This window comes from Pleurodeles waltl, chromosome 5 (assembly GCF_031143425.1).
Source record: "Pleurodeles waltl isolate 20211129_DDA chromosome 5, aPleWal1.hap1.20221129, whole genome shotgun sequence".
NCBI classification, from domain to species: Eukaryota; Metazoa; Chordata; class Amphibia; order Caudata; family Salamandridae; genus Pleurodeles; species Pleurodeles waltl.
The window spans coordinates 1,612,087,948-1,612,107,747 of NC_090444.1; the positions used below are offsets into that span (position 1 = coordinate 1,612,087,948).

Sequence of the window (19,800 nt, forward strand, 5' to 3'; positions counted from 1 at the left end):
TAAGAAAGTGCAGTCTCGCAAAACACCATTGTCTGCTTTAGGATGCCCGACCTGGACATCCTGGGCCAGAAAATGGAATGCTCATCTGGAGGTAGGTTTGTAGGTTTTCACTCTGCCTTGTACAGTCTTTAAGAGTTGTAGAACGCTGCTATACTAACCATAAGCCAACATTTTCCAAATTTGCCTTACTGTGCAGGTGTAGTAAACAGTGTACAAAATCTAACAAAGGTCCATGTTTGAGGACAGTTTGCGTAGCAAATGGTATTTTAAATCATGTGAGATAAACGTTGGTGTCCAATTGGAAATGCATTACGGCACGCACAATGAGAATGTAAGTGATGCCGTAGGGTAGGTACTCTCTAGCTCTTTTAGAAGGAGTTCCACAAGGCTGTGATTTCTTGATGATTTGACCTTACTTTATCTTGCTATCTAATACACATGTTCTTGTTCAGTCCTTTAGGTTCTCGCTCGTCCACTCCTAAGAGTGACTCGGAGTTAGTCAGTAAACCACTGGACAGAGGAATGCTGAAGAACAACCCACAGATGCACTGGGCCTGGGGAGAACTTCCACAAGCTGCAAAGGTATGAAGACACAGGGAGAAACATACAGTGGACCTATCTATTCCTGTGAATTATTACACCATGTGCATTTTGGTAAAATGCTGTGGGTAAAGGTGATTATCTCGACGACTACATTTAGTGTAAAATGAAATGCCGACACAAAAAATAATTGCCTGACTTACTCTTTGTGTACACATCGGTCTCTGTTTTCACCCGGAGTCGAGATTGTAGATGAAAATACTCTCCGAAATGGTTTTGAAAAGTGGAGAAATAGCGCTGCTTCAGACAGATGCCCACAAACACCTTTTTGGACTACCCAGGCTATATTCCCACAGCTCCAGACCTACAGCACACAATCCAGCTCCCCTTCTTCATTAGTAACCCATCCCTCCCTTCCTCAGCTCTCAACACGTGAGACCACAGTTGTGGTAGCCTCAAGGGATGGCCTACTTCCCATAGCCCTATGACAACACTGTCAACTTCACTGGTTGAATGTTTCAATCCTATACATTTTTTCTACATTTGTTATTGCCTATTCCCAAAAAGGGTGTTTTGCATGAAGGAGGCAAGGGGAACATATTTATGGCTATATGGGGCACTGAAATAAACAGATACATAAAAAATAATGTGAACATATAACTGTATATTGGTTTGCATTACAGTCTGAAAGGGAAACGATTTACTGGTGACGCATCATCAATAAATATTTATAAAGGTGTATATATAGTTCAGTCTCTATTTTTATAAACTTTATTGCCTTGTTTAGTAAACAACTTAATATAGCAATGCAAACAAAGTAAAATACGTTGTAAAGCTTACAATACCATTAAGAGGAACTATTTTAAATAGCAGAACATGCTGGGCCACTGCATATAAAAACATAACAACTTAGTCACCGACATCTGCTGTGTAATTCATCATTAAAAAGAGCATTAACATACACACACAGGGCTTGTTCTTACTGTTGAAGAGTGCTCAAAGGTTGATTGGGGTTTTAAGATAGCGAACCAATAGAACCTATTGGTGATTCCTAACACCTTATTAAAAAAAAAGCTTGTGCATCCACTATTTTTGCTTATCTGACAGCTAAGAAGCATATCCTTTCAGTATTTACTTCTGATATCCATTAGCCCTGGAAAAATGCATATAGCAGTTTTTGTGTCAAGAGCATAAAACATTTGGTGTCCCTCCTGTTCTTTCTTACCCATGGCCATAAAGACAACATTAGCAATTGGATTTAAGAGATACCTCAAAAGCCCAACCTTATTGTCGGCATTGGAGGCTTTATTATCAATCTGGCTTTTTTGAACTACTCATATCTTTGTGGAACAATCAATCAAGCTCAATTCATGTAGCTTTATTTTAGTTCTAGCTTTAAAGAGCATTTTGTAAATCATTCTTAATTATTAAGTGTACATACCCCGAGACTTTATTCCAGCATTTTATTATGCCCTTATTCCCCATCTTTTTGAGGATTTGCATATATCAATTTCATTTAATAGATGTTGTTTACTTTGCAGCAATTAGATTGACCAATGACCTAAAAAATTCTAATTTGAGTAACACTTGTGGAGTTGATTTCCTTATGTTCAGTAATCGCCTTAGTCATTGCAACTGATTTAATCGACCCTGGTGTCTGCAGATTCGATGAACGCTGCTCCTGAGTACGAAAGAATTGCAATGATTTCCGTGCCCAATGCCGTTCCTCTTATTGGCTGTTGATTAATGTTAATCCATCTACCACAGATTGTCTTTACTTCAACTATATTTAAATGAGCCTCCCCTCTAGGTGTGGATGCCCATAACATCTTAAATACTCGTAAGACTTGAACAGTTGTACGTGTGTGCCATCTATATTCCATCTGAAGTAATGTTAACACTTTGGTCTCATTCCAACCCTGGCGGTCTATGACCGCCAGGGTGGAGGTCGCCGGAAGCACCGCCAACAGGCTGGCGGTGCTTCATCTGGCATTCCGACCGCGGCTGTAAAGCTGCGGTCGCCCAGCCGGGTCCGGCGGTTTCCTGCCGGATTACCCCCGGCTGGGAGAATCCTCCATGGCGGCGCTGCAAGCAGCGCCGCCATGGGGATTCCGACCCCCTTCCCGCCAGCCTGTTTCTGGCGGTTTTCACCGCCAGAAACAGGATGGCGGGAACGGGTGTCATGGGGCCCCTGGGGACCCCTGCACTGTCCATGCCACTGGGCACCTGTCGCACCCCTGCAACACCGCCGGCTCTATTCGGAGCCGGCTTCAATGTTGCAGGGCCTTTCCCGCTGGGCCGGCGGGCGCTCCCTTGGCGGGCACCCGCCGGCCCAGCGGGAAAGTCTGAATGGCCTCCGCGGTCTTTTGACCGCGGAGCGGCCAATTGGCGGCTCCCGCTTGGCGGGCGGCAGCCGGAATGACCCCCTTTATGTTTATGCATGTCAGTCAATAAGTGATTTATGTCAATAGCCGACTTAGTAGCAGCTAAAGTCATATAACTCTTTGATCAGCCAAAACTAAGTAATAAGCTTACCTTAGTAATGCTAAAAGATTACCACCAATGATTGCAGAGAATTACCTTATCGGTTTCAGAGCTAATGACAAATCTGCCTGGTAGAGGTTGGATGGGGTTGTTGCAAGCAAGGCCTTTTGCTTTTTTATCATTTTAGTGCTGGTGCCACTCATTCCTCGCCCAACCAAAACCAATGTGTTGAACCAGTTTTAAAAGACCTGACTTCAAATGCCAAACACAATCAGTTTTCCCCTCAGTCCTGCTGTACCGATTTTATCAAAGGCATTTGAATAATTGACTAAACAGAATTACAATTTTTATGTAGCTGTTTTTAGCAACTAAACGGGAAACTGCTAAGATATTGTCGGTAGTACAAAACTGTGATCTAATCTAAGCCTGCCCTATGGACAGAATCAAGTTAGCATCAATCTAGTTTGTAATAACCCTCATGCTATCTCAAAAGAAAATGTAGAATTCTTAGCTGATGCTATTAGAGCTACAATTTCCTTTTGGGTCACCTTTATATTAAAGTTAACGCCGTTGCCCCAATTCAAAGATGTTTCATTGCTCTGTTAAAGATCTTGCCCTAAGAGAATATTTTTGTGCTCAGTGCACAGACAAGCAGCTATAGTCCAATCTGGATCTTGTTTATTGTCACCTAATAAGTTAGATACTCACTTCCAGAGAGTTGTTATTGTAGGACATACAAAGGGGCATATTTATACTCCGTTTGCGCCGAATTTGCGTCGTTTTTTTCGACGCAAATTCGACGCAAAACTAACTCCATATTTATACTTTGGCGTTAGACGCGTCTAGCGCCAAAGTTCATGGAGTTAGCGTCATTTTTTTGCGTGAACACCTTCCTTGCATTAATGATATGCAAGGTAGGCGTTCCCGTCTTAAAAAATGACTGCGATGCATATGCGTCGTACTTATACTCCCGGGCAAAAATGACGCCCGGGAGTGGGCGGGTCTAAAAAACCCGCATTTGCGCCGGATTTTAGCGCCTGGGTCAGGGCAGGCGTTAAGGGACCTGTGGGCTCAGAATGAGCCCAGAGGTGCCCTCCCAAGCCCCCAGGGACACCCCCTGCCACCCTTGCCCACCCCAGGAGGACACCCAAGGATGGAGGGACCCACCCCAGGGACATTAAGGTAAGTCCAGGTAAGTATTTCTTTTTTTTTTGTTTTGTGGCATAGGGGGGCCTGATTTGTGCCCCCCTACATGCCACTATGCCCAATGACCATGCCCAGGGGACAGAAGTCCCCTGGGCATGGCCATTGGGCAAGGGGGCATGACTCCTGTCTTTGCTAAGACAGGAGTCATTTCAATGGGGGATGGGCGTCGTAAAAAAATGGCGCAAATCGGGTTGTGGCGAATTTTTTGCCTCAGCCTGACTTGCACCATTTCTGGACGCCCATACGCCATTTTCCCCCTACGCCGGCGCTGCCTGGTGTACGTCGTTTTTTTTAACACACACCAGACAGCGCCCGCGGCTAACGCCGGCTAACGTCATTCAATAAATACGGCGCCCGCATGGCGCTTCAGAATGGCGTTAGCCGGCGCTAATTTTCTTTGACGCAAAACTGCGTTGGCGCAGTTTTGCGTCAAAAAGTATAAATATGGGCCAAACTGTCTGGGGGGGATGGGCAGTAAGAATTTGAGGGTCTTTAGCACATTCTACAAGAGTTAATGTACTCCATTCACTCTAGAGGTCACACTTCAGTGTTAGACAACGTACATTTGGGCTTAGTACTTAAAACATACATGTTTCATGGCTAGGAGAACATAACTATGACTTAAGTGCTATTAGGATGTACTTTCCGAATCACTGAGGCATGCACTCACCAGGATAGCGCTCCTGAGTATATTGCATGCAGCACACCATACGACTTGTCATGAGAAATAAGGTACCAATTCCATTCATTTCATTGAAATTTCAGTATCGCTTAAAATATTGTTTTGACTTCTCTCATTTCACCTTCCTTTACCAGAGACTTGGGTTGAATAATAAACCAATGACTTAAAAAGCATACATTTAATTTTACCTAGATTTCTATGTAGATTAAAGATTGGAGGTTCAATATGCTGAGTCTTTGTAACACTTTAAGTGAATCTCTGCTCAGCAGGAAAGTCCCTTTGTCTCATGATCGGCTATATCATGCAGGAACATAAGAGTTCCATGGTCTATGTGCATCTTCTCTGTAATGATATTCCTGCTTTCCTGGATTGTCTACCCTTTCTCTGCATTTACAAAATTACAGTTACCTTGTTGTCCCCTCCCTGGCTTCCCTTCATTACAAAAAGAGGCCATCCCGTCTCATCAACCATTCATACCACATGTTGATTGAAAAATAAGGACCCTCCCTCTAATCCCCCAGTTTTTCACCTGTGTTACAAGTTACTTAATAAAGAAACCTCACCAGGAGCAGCATCATCTCTGCTCAGCCTACTCTCTCTAACTGTCACACTCCTCCAGTCACTCACCGTCAAGGAGGAAAATGTAAGAGACTCTAGCTCCGATAATACTTATAACTTATTCAACCTTATAAGATTATTGTCACAGTGGTCGCATCTGACCCCATCCATAGAAAGCCAAAAGCACATTTGTATACAGGGTTTCACTGGACCCATAACACACCACCTAAAACGCAACCGGGCTGAAACATTCAGATGAAACACAAAACCACAAAATAGGTATCTTTAAAACCTCACTCAGCTCAGAACAGGAAAAATTGTGCATAATACAGTGGGTGTCTTTTAACCCTCACTATAGCAGTAGGCAAAGGTGTCTTTGAACCCTCATTCTAGAAATTTGCAATGGGTATCTTTCAACCCTCATTCAATCTGTGGCAACAGAGAACTTCATGGGTGTCTTTCAACCCACACTAATCATAAACAACAGGGCATCTTGTAAATTTATCAACAGGTCTGTTTGAACCCACACTCATCCCAAAACAACAGGGCATCTAGTGAATTTAGCAACGGGTTTCTTTCAACCCACAGTCAGCCCAAAACAACAGGGCACCTTGTGAATTTATCATCAGGTCTCTTTCAGCCCACATTCATCCCAAAACAACAGGGCATCTTGTGAGTTTATGAACTGTTTTCTTTCAACACACACACTCATCCCAAATCAACAGGACATCTTGTGAATTTAACAAACTGGTCTCTTTCACCCTCACCCTCATACGAAAACAACAGGACATCTTGTGAATTTATCAACGGATCTCTTTCAACCCACACTCATCCCAAAACAATAGAGCCTCCTGTGAATTATTTAAACAGGTCTTATCAACAAGCTTTATCAAGTTGTGCATTCGTACCGCACCAGCTGTGTGCATTGCTACGGCTACATCAATGCTGAGAATATTCTTCATCAGAGGAAGTTATAATTATGTTTTTTCTACTTATCGGGCACTGTGGACCAGCCAACATGCTTTTTAGGCAGGAATGCCACTGTGGAGGTCAGCATTGCTGTCTGGGACGGTGTCTTTTTTCCGAGCCAGTACTGTATTTGACCGGCTCACGGTGGCTGGGGCTCTTCCCCAGGTTACAGGAGGTTGCTGATTTGCTGGATTATGGACGAGGGAATATGGAGCTTTCCTCCATGCTGACATTAAGTGGCCAAAACAAAAGAGTAGGGACCTCATTGGTGGTCAATTTTTATCTTTATGTGCAATAATTTGCATATACGTTTCTGGACTCTTACTGGTGGGGTTGGGAACCCTGTTTGTATTGGTATGTACTGTAATGGGAGGATCACAGGGATTGCTTCCTTTCTAGTACATCCATTATTATTTAAGGATGAGGTTCATTCTCTTTACCATTAGATGTAAGGATAGGGGGTAATCGAACGATGAAAAAAAGGCATGTATTGTCCTCTTCAGAGGATGATGACCCTATTCCAGCCAGAAGAAGCAGGTCTATGGAATCTAATGATCCTCTAGTCTCGATCTCTGCTGCAGAGGTTTAAGCCATGATTGAGGCAGCGGTTTCTAGAGCTTTGGATAAAAGGAGGAAAAGCAGGCTGGTGGGGCTGCTGTTTCCCCGTCATTTGATTCTTCTGCATCAGAGTCTTTCTTTGACTTAACAGGAAAATATGTGCAGAGAGCGGAAGTACTGGTTATTCAGCAGCATGTTAGGCAGAATTTTTGTTGTTTTCCCTTTCTATCTCAAGAAACTGCAGAGGGCCTCCTTCCTCAATATGTTAAGCATCTAGTCTTTGCCATGCCACTTAATGGTAGGAGTAAGGCTTTAATTAAAGGAAAGGGCGAGAGCTGGACTGTTCTACAGGGCAAGGTTTTTACAAAAGCTCTACTCTTTGAAGGAGGGGGGATTCTCTTCTGCATAACGTTGAAGTTCATGCTATCTTGGCCACTCTGACTGGGAGAAGTGCCATAAATCCTGAGGATTGTTCACCTTCTGATGCTACCGACAAGAATGTGGAGGGACCTTTCAAGAAAACATATACAGCAGGGAATCTGGCATGAAAGGCTGGCATCTATTCAGCCTATGTGGCTAAATTAGACTGGCCACAGCAGTTCAGGAGTGAAACATTTTAAGCAGGTGTATCTTCAGATATTCTAAGGGCTTCTGCAGTGGCTACAGGGTCAGTGGTAATGGCGAGAAGTTTGTGGATGAGGGATTGGAGAAGAAAATCGGCTCTGCTTAAAATCCCCTTTGAATGAAAAATGCTGTTCGTGAACAGTTAGATATTACGATTATTAAGGCTTTCAAAGATCAGAAGCATGACATGTTTTATAAAGCGAAATCTTCATCCATTCAGAACTACTGGGGTCATTCTTCCTGTTCCTGTCATTCAATCAGAAAGGATTCAAAGTCTTACTCTGACTGACGGAGAAAATTCCAACCAACGAAATTGCCATCAACTACGGTGTACAAGATGCAACAAGGGCCTCGTAAGCAGAAGTCCTGAGAATTATTGGACACAGGCCACCTATGCTATAGGAGGCAGGCTTTCATATTTTTCTGAGGTTTGGAAAGATGTCATCAATGGGCCTTGAATATTGTCAGGAACAGTTATCATATAGACTCTGTCAGACTGTCACCCAAATGGGGCACCTTCCATACTCCTGTCCTCAAGAATCCAGTAAGAAACCAAGCTCTATGTAAGGGGCCATGGAAGGGGGTTTGAACCCTTTTGGAGAAGACAGCAATTGTTCATGTTTTCGTTTCGGGGCAGGAGAAGGGACCTACTCCATTTTGTTCCTAGTACAAAGAGTTTCTTGAGACTTCATGCCAGTCCTAGATCACAAAAGAGTGAATGCATGGGTCAGAACAGGGCGCGCTTCAAAATAGTCATTTTACAGTCTATACTCCCAGTGGTAAACTTCGAGAACTATATGACATCCATAGATGTTCAGGAGGCTTATTTGCACATTCCTATGGCAAAAGAGTATCAAATGTTTTTATAGGTGACTTATTTTCAATTCGTAGTATTGCCATTTGGGCTGAAGTCAGCCCCAAGAGTATTTACAAATGTTTTGGTTCCTTTAGTTCACCGTCAAGGGATTTTCCTTTATCTGTACTTGGATGACTGGTGGATTGATGCTCCATCCAAAAATCTGGCCCAAAGACACACAAGCATGGTACTTTCCATTTTACAAAGGCACAGTATTCTTATAAATTTTGGGAAACTCCAACCTAATGCCAGTTTATCGGTGCAATATTCTGCACAGATATGGGCTTCATCACCTTGCCGGATGAAAGGGTAACAAAGATTCAGTCTCACATCTCGGTCTTCTAACTCTGAGTCTGAGGGCTTCCACGTGGCTACAGGTCTCAGGGGATTCAGCAGCTACAGTGTTTCTGGTTTCTTGGGCCAGAATCCATATACCCAAACTGATGGCTTACATGTTAACACCCTGTTCTCCCCTTTTATAGGCTTTGACTGTTCAGATCCTTCTTTCTCCCCATGTACGGGTGGTTTTGAATTGGTGGCTCAAAACGGAACATGTTGTAAGAGGAATTCTTCTCTCTCTTCCAGCACCCAGAATTATCACAACAGATGCCAGTCTGTCAGGTTGGGTGTATGCCAAATCAAGGGATCTTGGTCTCCTTCCCAGAGCAAGAGGTCCTCAAATTAAACAGAGGTGGAAGCAGTGCGGTTACCACTAAGAACCTTTTCTTGGCATCTGAAGAGAGCGGTTGTCCAAATCATTACAGACAATGTGACAGCCACAGCTTATGTCAACAGACGGGGGGAACCAAATCACAATCTCTAGCGAAGATTGCAAGCAGGCTATTTCATTGGGTCCAGACTGATCTCCATCTCCGTGATCCATATCCAGAGGATAGCCAATACTCTGGTGGACAATCTGAGCATGGACATTCAATCCTCAGTGGATTTTTTATCTCCATTACAGTATATTTGTGGTGATATCATGCAGATGGGGAAATCGTGTCATAGATCTTTCTACAAGGAAGATCAGGCTTGGGCTGTGGACACTCTCTAATGCAAGTGGTCTCAATGTCTTCTCTGTGCTCCCTCCCTTCCCTCTCATCTCCAGATTTCTACTTATGGTGAGGAGGGAAAGAGCTTCAGTAATTGTAATAGCCCAGCATGGCCCCACTCCTCTTGGCAGTCAGAGGAATGGAAATTACATCTGAATCTCTTCTTCATTCAATTCCCAGTGTTACAACAGGAAGTCCTATCCAGGATGAAATTAGCAGCTTGGATGTTGAAAGGCTAAGCTTACTGCATAAAGGGGAGTCTGCAAGTTTGACTGACACTCTACAGGCTTCTAGTTGATCGTCAATTATTAGATCATATTTAAGACACTGATTTCCCTTCAGTAGGAGGTGTCAGTCCAAGGAGTTAGATTCCACTTCCTCAGATTTATTTGATGTTGCGAATTTTCTTCAGGATGGGGCTTCCTTGGGTCTGAGGGTGGCTACCCTTAAGTTTCAGTGGGCAGCGATTAAAGCTATTAGAAGCTCTTGGAATAACTTATCAGATGAGGAAGGTTTGGTTGGTTGTCTTTTCAAGGGTCTGAATAATGCGTTTGTTCTTGTAAGACACACTTCTCTTTATGGGATCTGTCCTTAGTTTCATCAGCTTTGATGGGTCTCCCTTTTGAACCTATGGAATCCATAGACCTCAGGAGCTTGACTCTTAAGACTTTATTTTTATTAGCTACGACTTCAGTTAGGCGTGTGGGAGAATGAGGAGTTTTATTTTAAGCCTCCTTGTAGGATATTTGCAGTTATTTTGAAAACTCTTTTGTCCTTCATTCCCAAGCTTAATTCTCCCTTTCACAGGGATCAGAAGTTGATATTACCATCGTTTTTTAATTCACCTGTCTCTGAAGAGGAGATTATGCTACATCATTTCGATGTCAGAAGGGCTCTCCAGATATATTTGGGCAGGGTGGTATCCGTTAGAGCTTCTATTTCATTATTTGTGAATTTTAGACCAGTAAATACAGGGTTAAAACAATCCACTTCTTCTACGAGTCCGTGGGTTAGGCCTTTGATATATTTGGCTTACAAGGCAGCAGGTAAGGTCTCACCTCTAGGGGTCCAGGGTAGGTTTACCAGATCTATAGCAACCTCACAGGCTGAGATACAGAGGGCTTCCATAGCTGAAATCTGCAGGGCAGCCACCTGGTCAGCCCTTTTGGCTTTTGCCTCTCACTATCGAATCATGCAGGAAATTGAACTTTCTGGTGTATTTAGTTTTAGAGTTTTGGCCACTATGACGTCTTAGTAGTGGCCCTTTATTTTTTTGATTTGTATTCAGTAAGCATAGGTTTCTCGCATTATCTCTTTGGTTGTCCTGTAGTTGATTTGTAAATCTCAGCGATGGAGTGGACTATAAGGTAATGCCCCAATTGCTTACTGGTAATTGCATTACTCAGAATCCTCTTTCCTGCTTCTGTTCATTACATCTCTTCCTGCCCTCCATGTTGTTCCGGGCCAACCAAAGATTTGGGTTGTGTCAGAGCTTGTTATATTAACAGCAGGTGTGGAGGGGGCAGGTTCCTTTCATTTCAACCAACATGTGGCGTGAATGTCTGATGGCCTCATTCTATAATGAATAGAAGTGAGGGAAGAGCACCCTGAGTAATGGAATTGGGGAATTACCACATCCATTTGTGTTTTTCTCTTCCTTGTGGTAGGAGCTGGAAGTTAAGGGGCTAGCAATCATAGATTCTATGGCCACTGTTCAGAGAGCTCGGTATAATGTAATATAATATTTAGCAAAAATGCCTTGTCAGGGATACTTAAGACATTTATAAAGTGTCTAGTCATCTCTCACTCATTAGTAGAAGGTCAAGTAAATATGTCAGCAATAAAAAAAATCATTGTAAGTTACTTAAATGGAATGGCATTTCTCACTGGCAGTTAAAAACTTTCTATTTGTTTAAAATAGTTCTATTTTTCTTTGTATTTTTATAGATGTCCACGCACAAGACACGTGAACCCAACCTCCTAAATCTAAATCTTTCTGAAAGCACCCACTTCCGGGTTATTCAAGAAGATTCACCTACTTCTGACCCCCCGAAAAGCTTTGGCGCCCCTTCCGCAGAGGAGCACGTGGATGCTAGAGTCCTTGAAGAGCCAGTTTATGAGCCACAGCCGAGCCCTGGGCCGGAACACGAGACTCAGCAGGGACCTGAGCCTGCGGCCATAACTATAACTGAGCCTGACATTGATCCTCAAGGAGCAGCTGCACCCCCACTGAGCACCGAGGAAGAGAAGACCCAGACCGCGGTCTACCCCAACCAGCCCCCGAACAAAACGGATTCTCCTTCCAAGAAGAAAGGTAAACCTGCTACCTCTAAGCCCCTTTAATTATACATGTTCTTGGCATGTAAAAGAAGGAAGTACATTTGATGGAGGGATAATAAAAGGTCATACAGTAAACAAAAAGGACTAGATTTATTGAGCGAATAATACTAGTTTGTTTCTACAAAATTAGCCAAGTAGTTCTGTTTCCTAAAATGTCCCTTGTATGCAGATTGTATAATGCTAGAAGGAAGCTGGAGTTATAAACCATGGCAGAACGTAGGCACGGCGTTTTAGTGTAAATGATTAACTTGTGGCAGTAGTAGTTTCTGAAGGAGTGACACAGTGGGCAGTGGCATGTTCAGGGAAACCGACTATTCATTATCTAGGTGAGATGAGTGAATATTAAGCTTCTATCGACTAAATGAAGGAACAAATGAAGATTCTTGTATAGTGCAGCTCTGTTAACGCAGTTGCCTCATGTCACTTCATGACTGGGTAAGTGATTAAAGGAAGGGTCATGTGTAAAACCAATGGTTAAAATACACTAATTACAATGATTACTTTAGAAACTTGATGACCACTTTTAAAAATAAAATTACTATAGAGGTCCTCACTGCGAGTCCGCTATTATCCTTGTGGTGCCCTTGACAAGGGGAAACACAGGAATGGCAGGACCTTTTTGACCAGATCATGTGGCGGACTTTTGATTGAGAAGGATTTCACTGAAGATGACAGTAAAAAAAATATTCTTTCATTTTTGATATGCTGCTGTAAACTATGGCATCACCCAGCTTCCGCTCAAGCTGGGCCTTATCTCTAACCACAGTGACTGCCAGCAGTCTGTTTACACATGATGAGGAGGGGAACTGAAGTGTGTGGTTTGTCACAGTCCGAGAATGGGCACAGCCATGACTGCAGCAGTGAGCTTCTGTTGTCACTTTCTGTAGTACGTGATCCTTTGTAGAACTGCTCTCTGAACACGGAGGTTATGAGGACTGACCTCATGAGCTTCAAGTTGTTGTTAGAGAAGCCATTGTGAGTTTTCTGAACAGGAGGAGTCCATTTCGGGTAAAGGAGAAGCACACGCTCTCTAACTTGCTAGATTGGTTGTAGAGCTTTTTTTATTGCTTAATAAAGCATATTTTTTACAAAAAGCGTGAAGATGAGTGGGAATGGACACAGCAGCATTTGACAAGACTACCATAGTCACTGTTGTCTGATGTTTGCATCTGTAAACTGCCCAGCACTGGGAGCTGCAAGGGGACCTGCCCAGTGGCATAGCGCAAAACGAGAAGGCCTCCCTGCAGAGTGTGATGAGGGGTCCCTGGGTCTCCTATATCTCAGAGATATTTATCGGCATTGGATAGAATGTGCCCCCCCCTCCCGTCCGCAGGGGCTGCCAGGGGCCTGCATTACGCCCCCGGGCCTGCGGACAGACGTTGTCCTACAAAAGCACAAGCTCCTGTCATGTTGAACTGAAATACACTGAAACAGATTGAGCTCTTTGTCTATCAATGATCATTCGGCAAAGATAAGCTAACATTAGTTACAAACAACATGCTATTCCTTTGTAACTGGTCTTTCAATAAGCTGTAATGCAAGAGGAACAGCCGGTATGGGCAGCTTGTCTCTTGCAACGTACTCTATCCTCATTGGTGGAGCACTCCCGCTCATGGATTGGTGCTTAGTCCCGAAGGGAGTCCTCCCTGTTCACATGTTGACAACAACTTTGCTGTGTTTTGTTCAGTAAAGAAAAGTACATTCCATAATATTAAGTCTGTCATGTTATGTTTTACTAACAGAATATCGAGTTTTAAATATCGTGCTATAAAAATGTAGCCAGAATCTCAACTACAAAAATATTTTGAAGGTATGTATATATCGATAAGTATAGATTTACTATACTTTTTTTCTAGGAATGTTAATGTCTTATATCTTTTTTTAATGATTACATTTTTATTTCGTATTTCTGAAGTACAAACAAAAGTAGAGCACAGTACATCTGCCTCAGCACGGTTCCACAGCTCCAGGGGAGCCAGGCAAGCAACACGTTGCTTATCACTCAGCAGTACATTCGTATGATTCCTCCCCCAAATGAAGTAAGCAAACCAACAGCAAATGCAGCTGAACAGTCAATAAGTTACTCGAGATTGTGCTGCACATGAGATAAGTAAAACATTCCGAAATAATGTCCTGGTATCTCTTGGCCGGGAGGATGCAGGCAACAAGTCACTATCAGTTTGATTTGTTCACTACACTACGTGACTTCCTGGAGCCACTGATCTTTTGTCACTAACTTCTTAGCTAAAAGCAAAGCACGGGCAACAAGTTTACGATGAGCATTGAGAATCTTTTGAACCCCCCCCAGTAGCACAACTAAAGGGGGTAAGTGGCTCCTGCAATCCAGCCAGTTCCTGAAGGGTATGTGTAAGCCTTAGCCAGAAGCGGTTTGCAATGCCACGCCAGGTGAATAAAGCCTGCCTCACTCCAACCACAGCTTGCACAATTAGAATTGTCTCTCAACCCCCATTCATTCAACTTCCACAGAATATAATAGAGATGGTGAAGGAAGCAAAGTGGATGAGTCTGCTACTTGGAGCGAATCTCCTATTCGTGCACAACAGTGGAACCATATCTCTTCCACTGATTAAGATCAAATTCCCAAGCTAATCCCTCCCGTGGTGTAGCCCTAGTTAGCCACTACTGCACAGCGCTGTATGTAAGAGAGATTCGCTTTTTGAGACTTTTATCAGTAACCAAAATTTCAAAGGGCGAGCTCTATCAAGTTCTTGAGGAAACATCCGGGTCATCTGCTTACTAATCATTTTAAGCCTATGCAAGAAATAGTAGTGTAAGGGTGTAGGCGTATGATGGAGTGCAAGCACATATTGCTCAATAAATATCCTGTTGCTGTAAAGGTCAACCTGTTTTACCAGTTGTAATTTACGAAGTTGGGCACGTGCCTTGGGCTCAGCCGCTGCACCAAACAGCGGATGAGCCTGCAGCGGTCCCGCAGGCGTGTATAAATGTCGCAGGGATAATTTACAATGCAACTTGTCCCCAAGCATGCACTGTGCATTGTACAGTATTGATCTCGGTTACCCTGCAGACCTCCCCTGCCCAGAGTGTTACTTTGAGTGGGTGTGGATGTGCCACATTAGTTTCGTTCTCAAGATGGAGGTAAATATTTAGGAGGATGAAACCAATAGTAGGCAAAATGCACCTGAGCGTTGAGATAATATAGTTTTGTATCTGGAACAGCAAATCCTCCTAAAGTATATGGAAGTGGAGGGGGTGTGGCTAACAAGATGGCCGACAGGATGCACCTTCAGGGAGCTCTGCCTCCCAGCTGGCTTATCCTGACCCATCATGCCTTGTGGATGATAAAACTGCCTTAATCCTGTATGGTTCCCAGAAAATGACAGGTGAGCCCCATGAAAGGATCCAACCTGGCAATGCAAAGGAATCCAGCTCACCAGCAGACACTGAAGACATTATTCCGGATACAGGGGCTTGAAACACAGGCTGTTTTTCCCCGTTCTGTTTGAGGAGAATAGCTGTAAAACTGAAAAACCAATGAGAATGCCTCTTGAATGCATAGGACATTGATGTAACAGGTATGAGTTTAGCAGGCTGCGAGTGGAATTTAAACCTTTGGTGGTAGTTCGATTGGTATAAATTGCTCGGAAAGAGTGAGGGAGATGAGTAAGGAGTAAGTGAATGCAGTTGAGTGATGAGAGATGACTCTTGCAAGGTACCTGATAGCAGATCGATGCATTAGGGGTGTATGAATGTTTGGAACTGAAGGGTCAAAAATGTATTGAAGCTAAGTTTATAGCTACATGTCTGATATTGCAGGGAGATTGCCCCACAGTTGTTTTATCTTGGTGGATGGGGACGGGGGTGTTAATTGGAGAATTGAATCGGGAGAAAAGTTGAGGTGTGCGGTAAAAGGGAGGAGTTGGTGCAAGTTCTGGCTCATCGAGTATTGTGGGCATTTATATGGTTTTTGTTTGTCGTTACTTGTCCTGTGTGGAGGGTGGGAAGGATTGTTGGGATATCTTACTGTTTGACGTGTTGGGGTTACTGCTGAAATTACATGTTGGGGGCAATGCAGATGGATTAGCTACTGACCTATGACAATGACTACCCAGAGTAAATTAAGACTTCTCCATTGGAGCCCACCCTCCATCATAGGCAAGTATAAATGCTCTTGAGCTACTTTGCTCCTACCAACCGACCAGATAAGTGTCATGAGAAGTGAGTTCAGATGACGAAAAGTCGATAGTTGCAGGGTATCGAACAAGTGCTGTATAGTTGTAAAGGCACTGCTATGGTCAGAGCTGGTCGATTATGTTCACACCCATGGAGAGTGAGCAGGGGGACACAACAGGGTTATCTGCTCTTGTCCCTCCTATTTTCAATTGCCCTCGAACCTCTAGCGATACAGATTTAGTCAGGAGGTGTAGAAAAGATCCCACTAGGGCGAGTGTGTGCCACATTGTCCAGAGCGTAAGGTTACTTTCCTGCATTTGGCATGGCACTCCCCATCTGTTAATTAATTCTAGGGCACTGTAGTGCAGCATCTGACAGATGTGTGCAGAATTCCCATACCACATGACCCAGCTGTATGTCTGTTAGGTGATATTAAACCGCGCAAAGGCATGAAGATGGAATTTAAATTTATTCAATTGCTTCTGTTGGCAAAACAAAGGGTTGCAATTACTTGGCTTGGTAAAACTGGCCCAAGTGTGATTGGATGGAAGAGAGATTGCCCAGTGATGAAGCTTGACATCCTGTTGGGTGTGTGAGGGCTCTCCTTAACTACTGACCTTCTCTAGCCCTGTATTTATTGACTCCCCCCCTTTTTTTGGAACAGTTTACCTAGTTTATTGTACTCATTAGATTTGGGAGATTGTACACTGGACCAATAACCTCCCTGTCCCTCTTTCCTGTGATATGGAAGAGAGAAGTGTCTGAATGGACACCCCCATCTCATAATGAGACCCTAAGTTTCTTTTTACTGACAAAAAAGCACAACATGCGTCCTGCACAGCCAGAGTGATAGCTTTACTTTGACATAACATATGTTTTGAAAGTATTTTAATGTGAAGTTAAGCATAGTAAATCGATACTTATGTATACTGACTTTCATGGTATTCTGGTAGCTGATATTTCGGCATACAACCAACATTAAGCAGTAAGTACTAGGCCTCAGAATTAGGAGATACACTCTTACTGATTACTTTAGAGTTGCTAAATAATGCTTATCTTTGTTTAACACACCAGTAAGACCATTCAGTTGTCTTCTCAACATAACTTCCAGCGCTGTTTGGCAGTTTCTGTCTATTTTGCACTGGATAAAAAACCTTGTTTTGATCATTTCCTCAAAATTTTGGTTTGTAGACAAACGAAGCAGACATCTTGGAGCTGATGGTGTTTATTTAGATGACCTCACCGGCATGGATCCAGAAGTTGCTGCCCTCTATTTCCCCAAGAGGTAGATTTCTTTTGGATTCATTATATTTCATGTAATTATTAGGTTGATTTTTACGACCAGTATAAAAATGAATAGTGCCACATTCTATCACTGTAAATTATAGCCTCAAGCCATGGGTCTTCTTTTTATGAGGTATTTTATTTATTTCTGCATCTTCTTAGCGATTTGAAGTAAGTGTCATATAGAGTATTATGGAAATGGGGTCCACAATAGAAGATATGCTGATGGTGAGTAGGTATAGTTTATTCATCTTCAAATTCTAAAATAGCGGATCAATCATTATTATTACATGGACAGAAAGTGCACCCACTTTGCACTCATGAATGAACAATATACATGCTTGACAAAGCTATCTGGCATCACAAAGGAATGGGAACATGTGTGTACCATTCTCCTAGTGAAGCAAATTTGGACAGATGTTGTTGAAAAGGAGATTTGATTGAGTGACTCACCAAATTTCCATGATTGATTGGCTCAGTAGCATTTGGTTGCAACACCTTTTACTTGATATTGAGCCATTGCGATGCTCAGCGTCCATTTAAAGGCCAAGAGCTCCTTTTTCCCTAAAAGCCCAGAAGGGTATGTGCCTCGATATGTCAGTTTCAGCCACATGCTACATGTACCAACAGAGTTGCTTCATATCTTGTTGCATACATTTCCTTTGTATTGTGCCTCTCTCCCTGCTGTTAGAGATTCATGATGTAATGAAGCAGCTCATTAGGACCCATACAATTTAAGAGAATGATACTCCTTTCTTGTAACTGGTGCTGGTGGGTACTGCATTAGAAAGGTCAGACATATTTGGCCAGCAGGCTTTGAAAGTGTGACACTGAGCTTTGTCATCCATCCTGTTGACAGGTGTAGTACTTCTTAGTGGATTGGGTCACAAGGTTTTCTAAGTCGATTCTCAACCAATTAAGTCTCTATTATTCCATGAGCACAGTATTGCACAACAGGGCATGTGGTGAAGAACAGTGCTGCAACTTGTGTGCCAGAATATGTGGCCTTGCTTTGTGATGTTGTAAGCTCGTATTGCATGTAGTGAACTTTTTAAGCTAGCACAAAGTCTTGTGTTACGGCCGTTCTGTCCAACTTTATTCAACTTTCCCAAAGTTATCAACTTTTCCCCACACACTTTTTGTAAAGTCTATAGAAAAATGCTGAGAGAAATCGGGAATCACAAATATCATCCTTAAAAAAACATAAATAGAGAGATGCGCTCTGGCAGCTTCCTGCGATCCATAGGATACCAGGCACCATGGGCCCTAGTCACAATAATTTACATGTGATAGAAAAACAGTACATTTAAACCTGCCAGGTTGTAGAAGAGTGCTTCATGCAGGAATATACTCAACTACACCTGCAGATTTTTTGCATTCATAAGTCACATCTAAAAAGTACTTTGTTGCATTCCCAGGGGAGTGTTATAGCACTGGAGACTGAAATGCAAATGAGATTACAACCAGACTGCCATAATTTAGAGAGTGTTTACAAAATAATTGCAAAGCTTTTCCCACAGTTGTGTGAATAATTTAACGCCATCTCCCCGGTGTCCAGAGTAGCTCAAGTAGGAGTCAATCCATCTCACGCAGGACACTCAGCAGCTAAGGCGTAGCCAAACTTTGAAGTGATGTCCTTCAATATAGCAGTTAGCCAACAAGGGATATAATTACAGCTGGTTTTCTCGACTTTAAGAGTAGCACATATTGGTACTTGAGGGAACCTGGGATAGGGATAACTCTTTCTGGATGGATATGTACCGTATTGTTCCACTGTCCTGTCCTTACAATCAGGAAAGGCCAAAGAGGGCATAGCGACTCTGATTTCCCTAAGTGTTGAGTGTAAGCATGTGCAGGTACAAACAGGAGATAGTCACCTATTGGCAGTGTATTTCGATTTTTCTACTCCTGATGACTCCTTGTTGAGCCTAAGATCCTTTTTAAACTCATAACAATTCTAACTCCCTATATATGATTTTGTTAGCTGGAGATATTAATATTCATCTTAATCACTTAAATTGCCGATTATTAAGTGACACCCCTTGGGAGGAATTCAACTATAATCTATTTAAAAATACTATACAAGGAGCTATGTTGAATGACCTCTCCTCTGACTTTAATTTGGACTATCTTGAGGCCTTGAGGAAGGATAAAGAGGTTCCCACCTTTAATGGTCGAGGTGCCAACACCATTATTGATTATATACTCCTCTCAGCAACTCTAATCCCTTGGGTGTCGTAACACGAGGTGAGATGGTCTCAGTTCAGCGACCATAACCCCTTGTTCTTAAGTATGGCATTGAGGCTGAAGTAGTAGGCCTCTTCTGAAGCCGGTCCAATGAACAATGACCTGTCAGCCAGGTCCAAGCACAGAGGATAAAATGGAATACGATCCCAGGAGACTCCTATTCAGATGATTTATTTACTACATGAACCCAGGATATGAACCTATGCCTACAGGGTAGTACAGACCTGGTTCTCCTCTTGGGTGAA

At 42.9% G+C, this 19,800-nt stretch overlaps 1 protein-coding gene across 5 annotated transcripts in view; it reads left to right on the forward strand.

Annotated features, from left to right (window-relative positions):
• Positions 1–19,800, forward strand: part of LPIN1 (lipin 1) — a 311,768-nt gene that overhangs the window by 232,797 nt on the left and 59,171 nt on the right. For all 5 annotated transcript variants that reach the window (XM_069235949.1, XM_069235954.1, XM_069235951.1 and 2 more), the window contains 3 exons: positions 453–582; positions 11,477–11,843; positions 17,216–17,309. In XM_069235949.1, the coding sequence (XP_069092050.1) occupies positions 453–582; positions 11,477–11,843; positions 17,216–17,309 (591 nt within the window). The remainder of the gene's footprint in view (positions 1–452; positions 583–11,476; positions 11,844–17,215; positions 17,310–19,800) is intronic.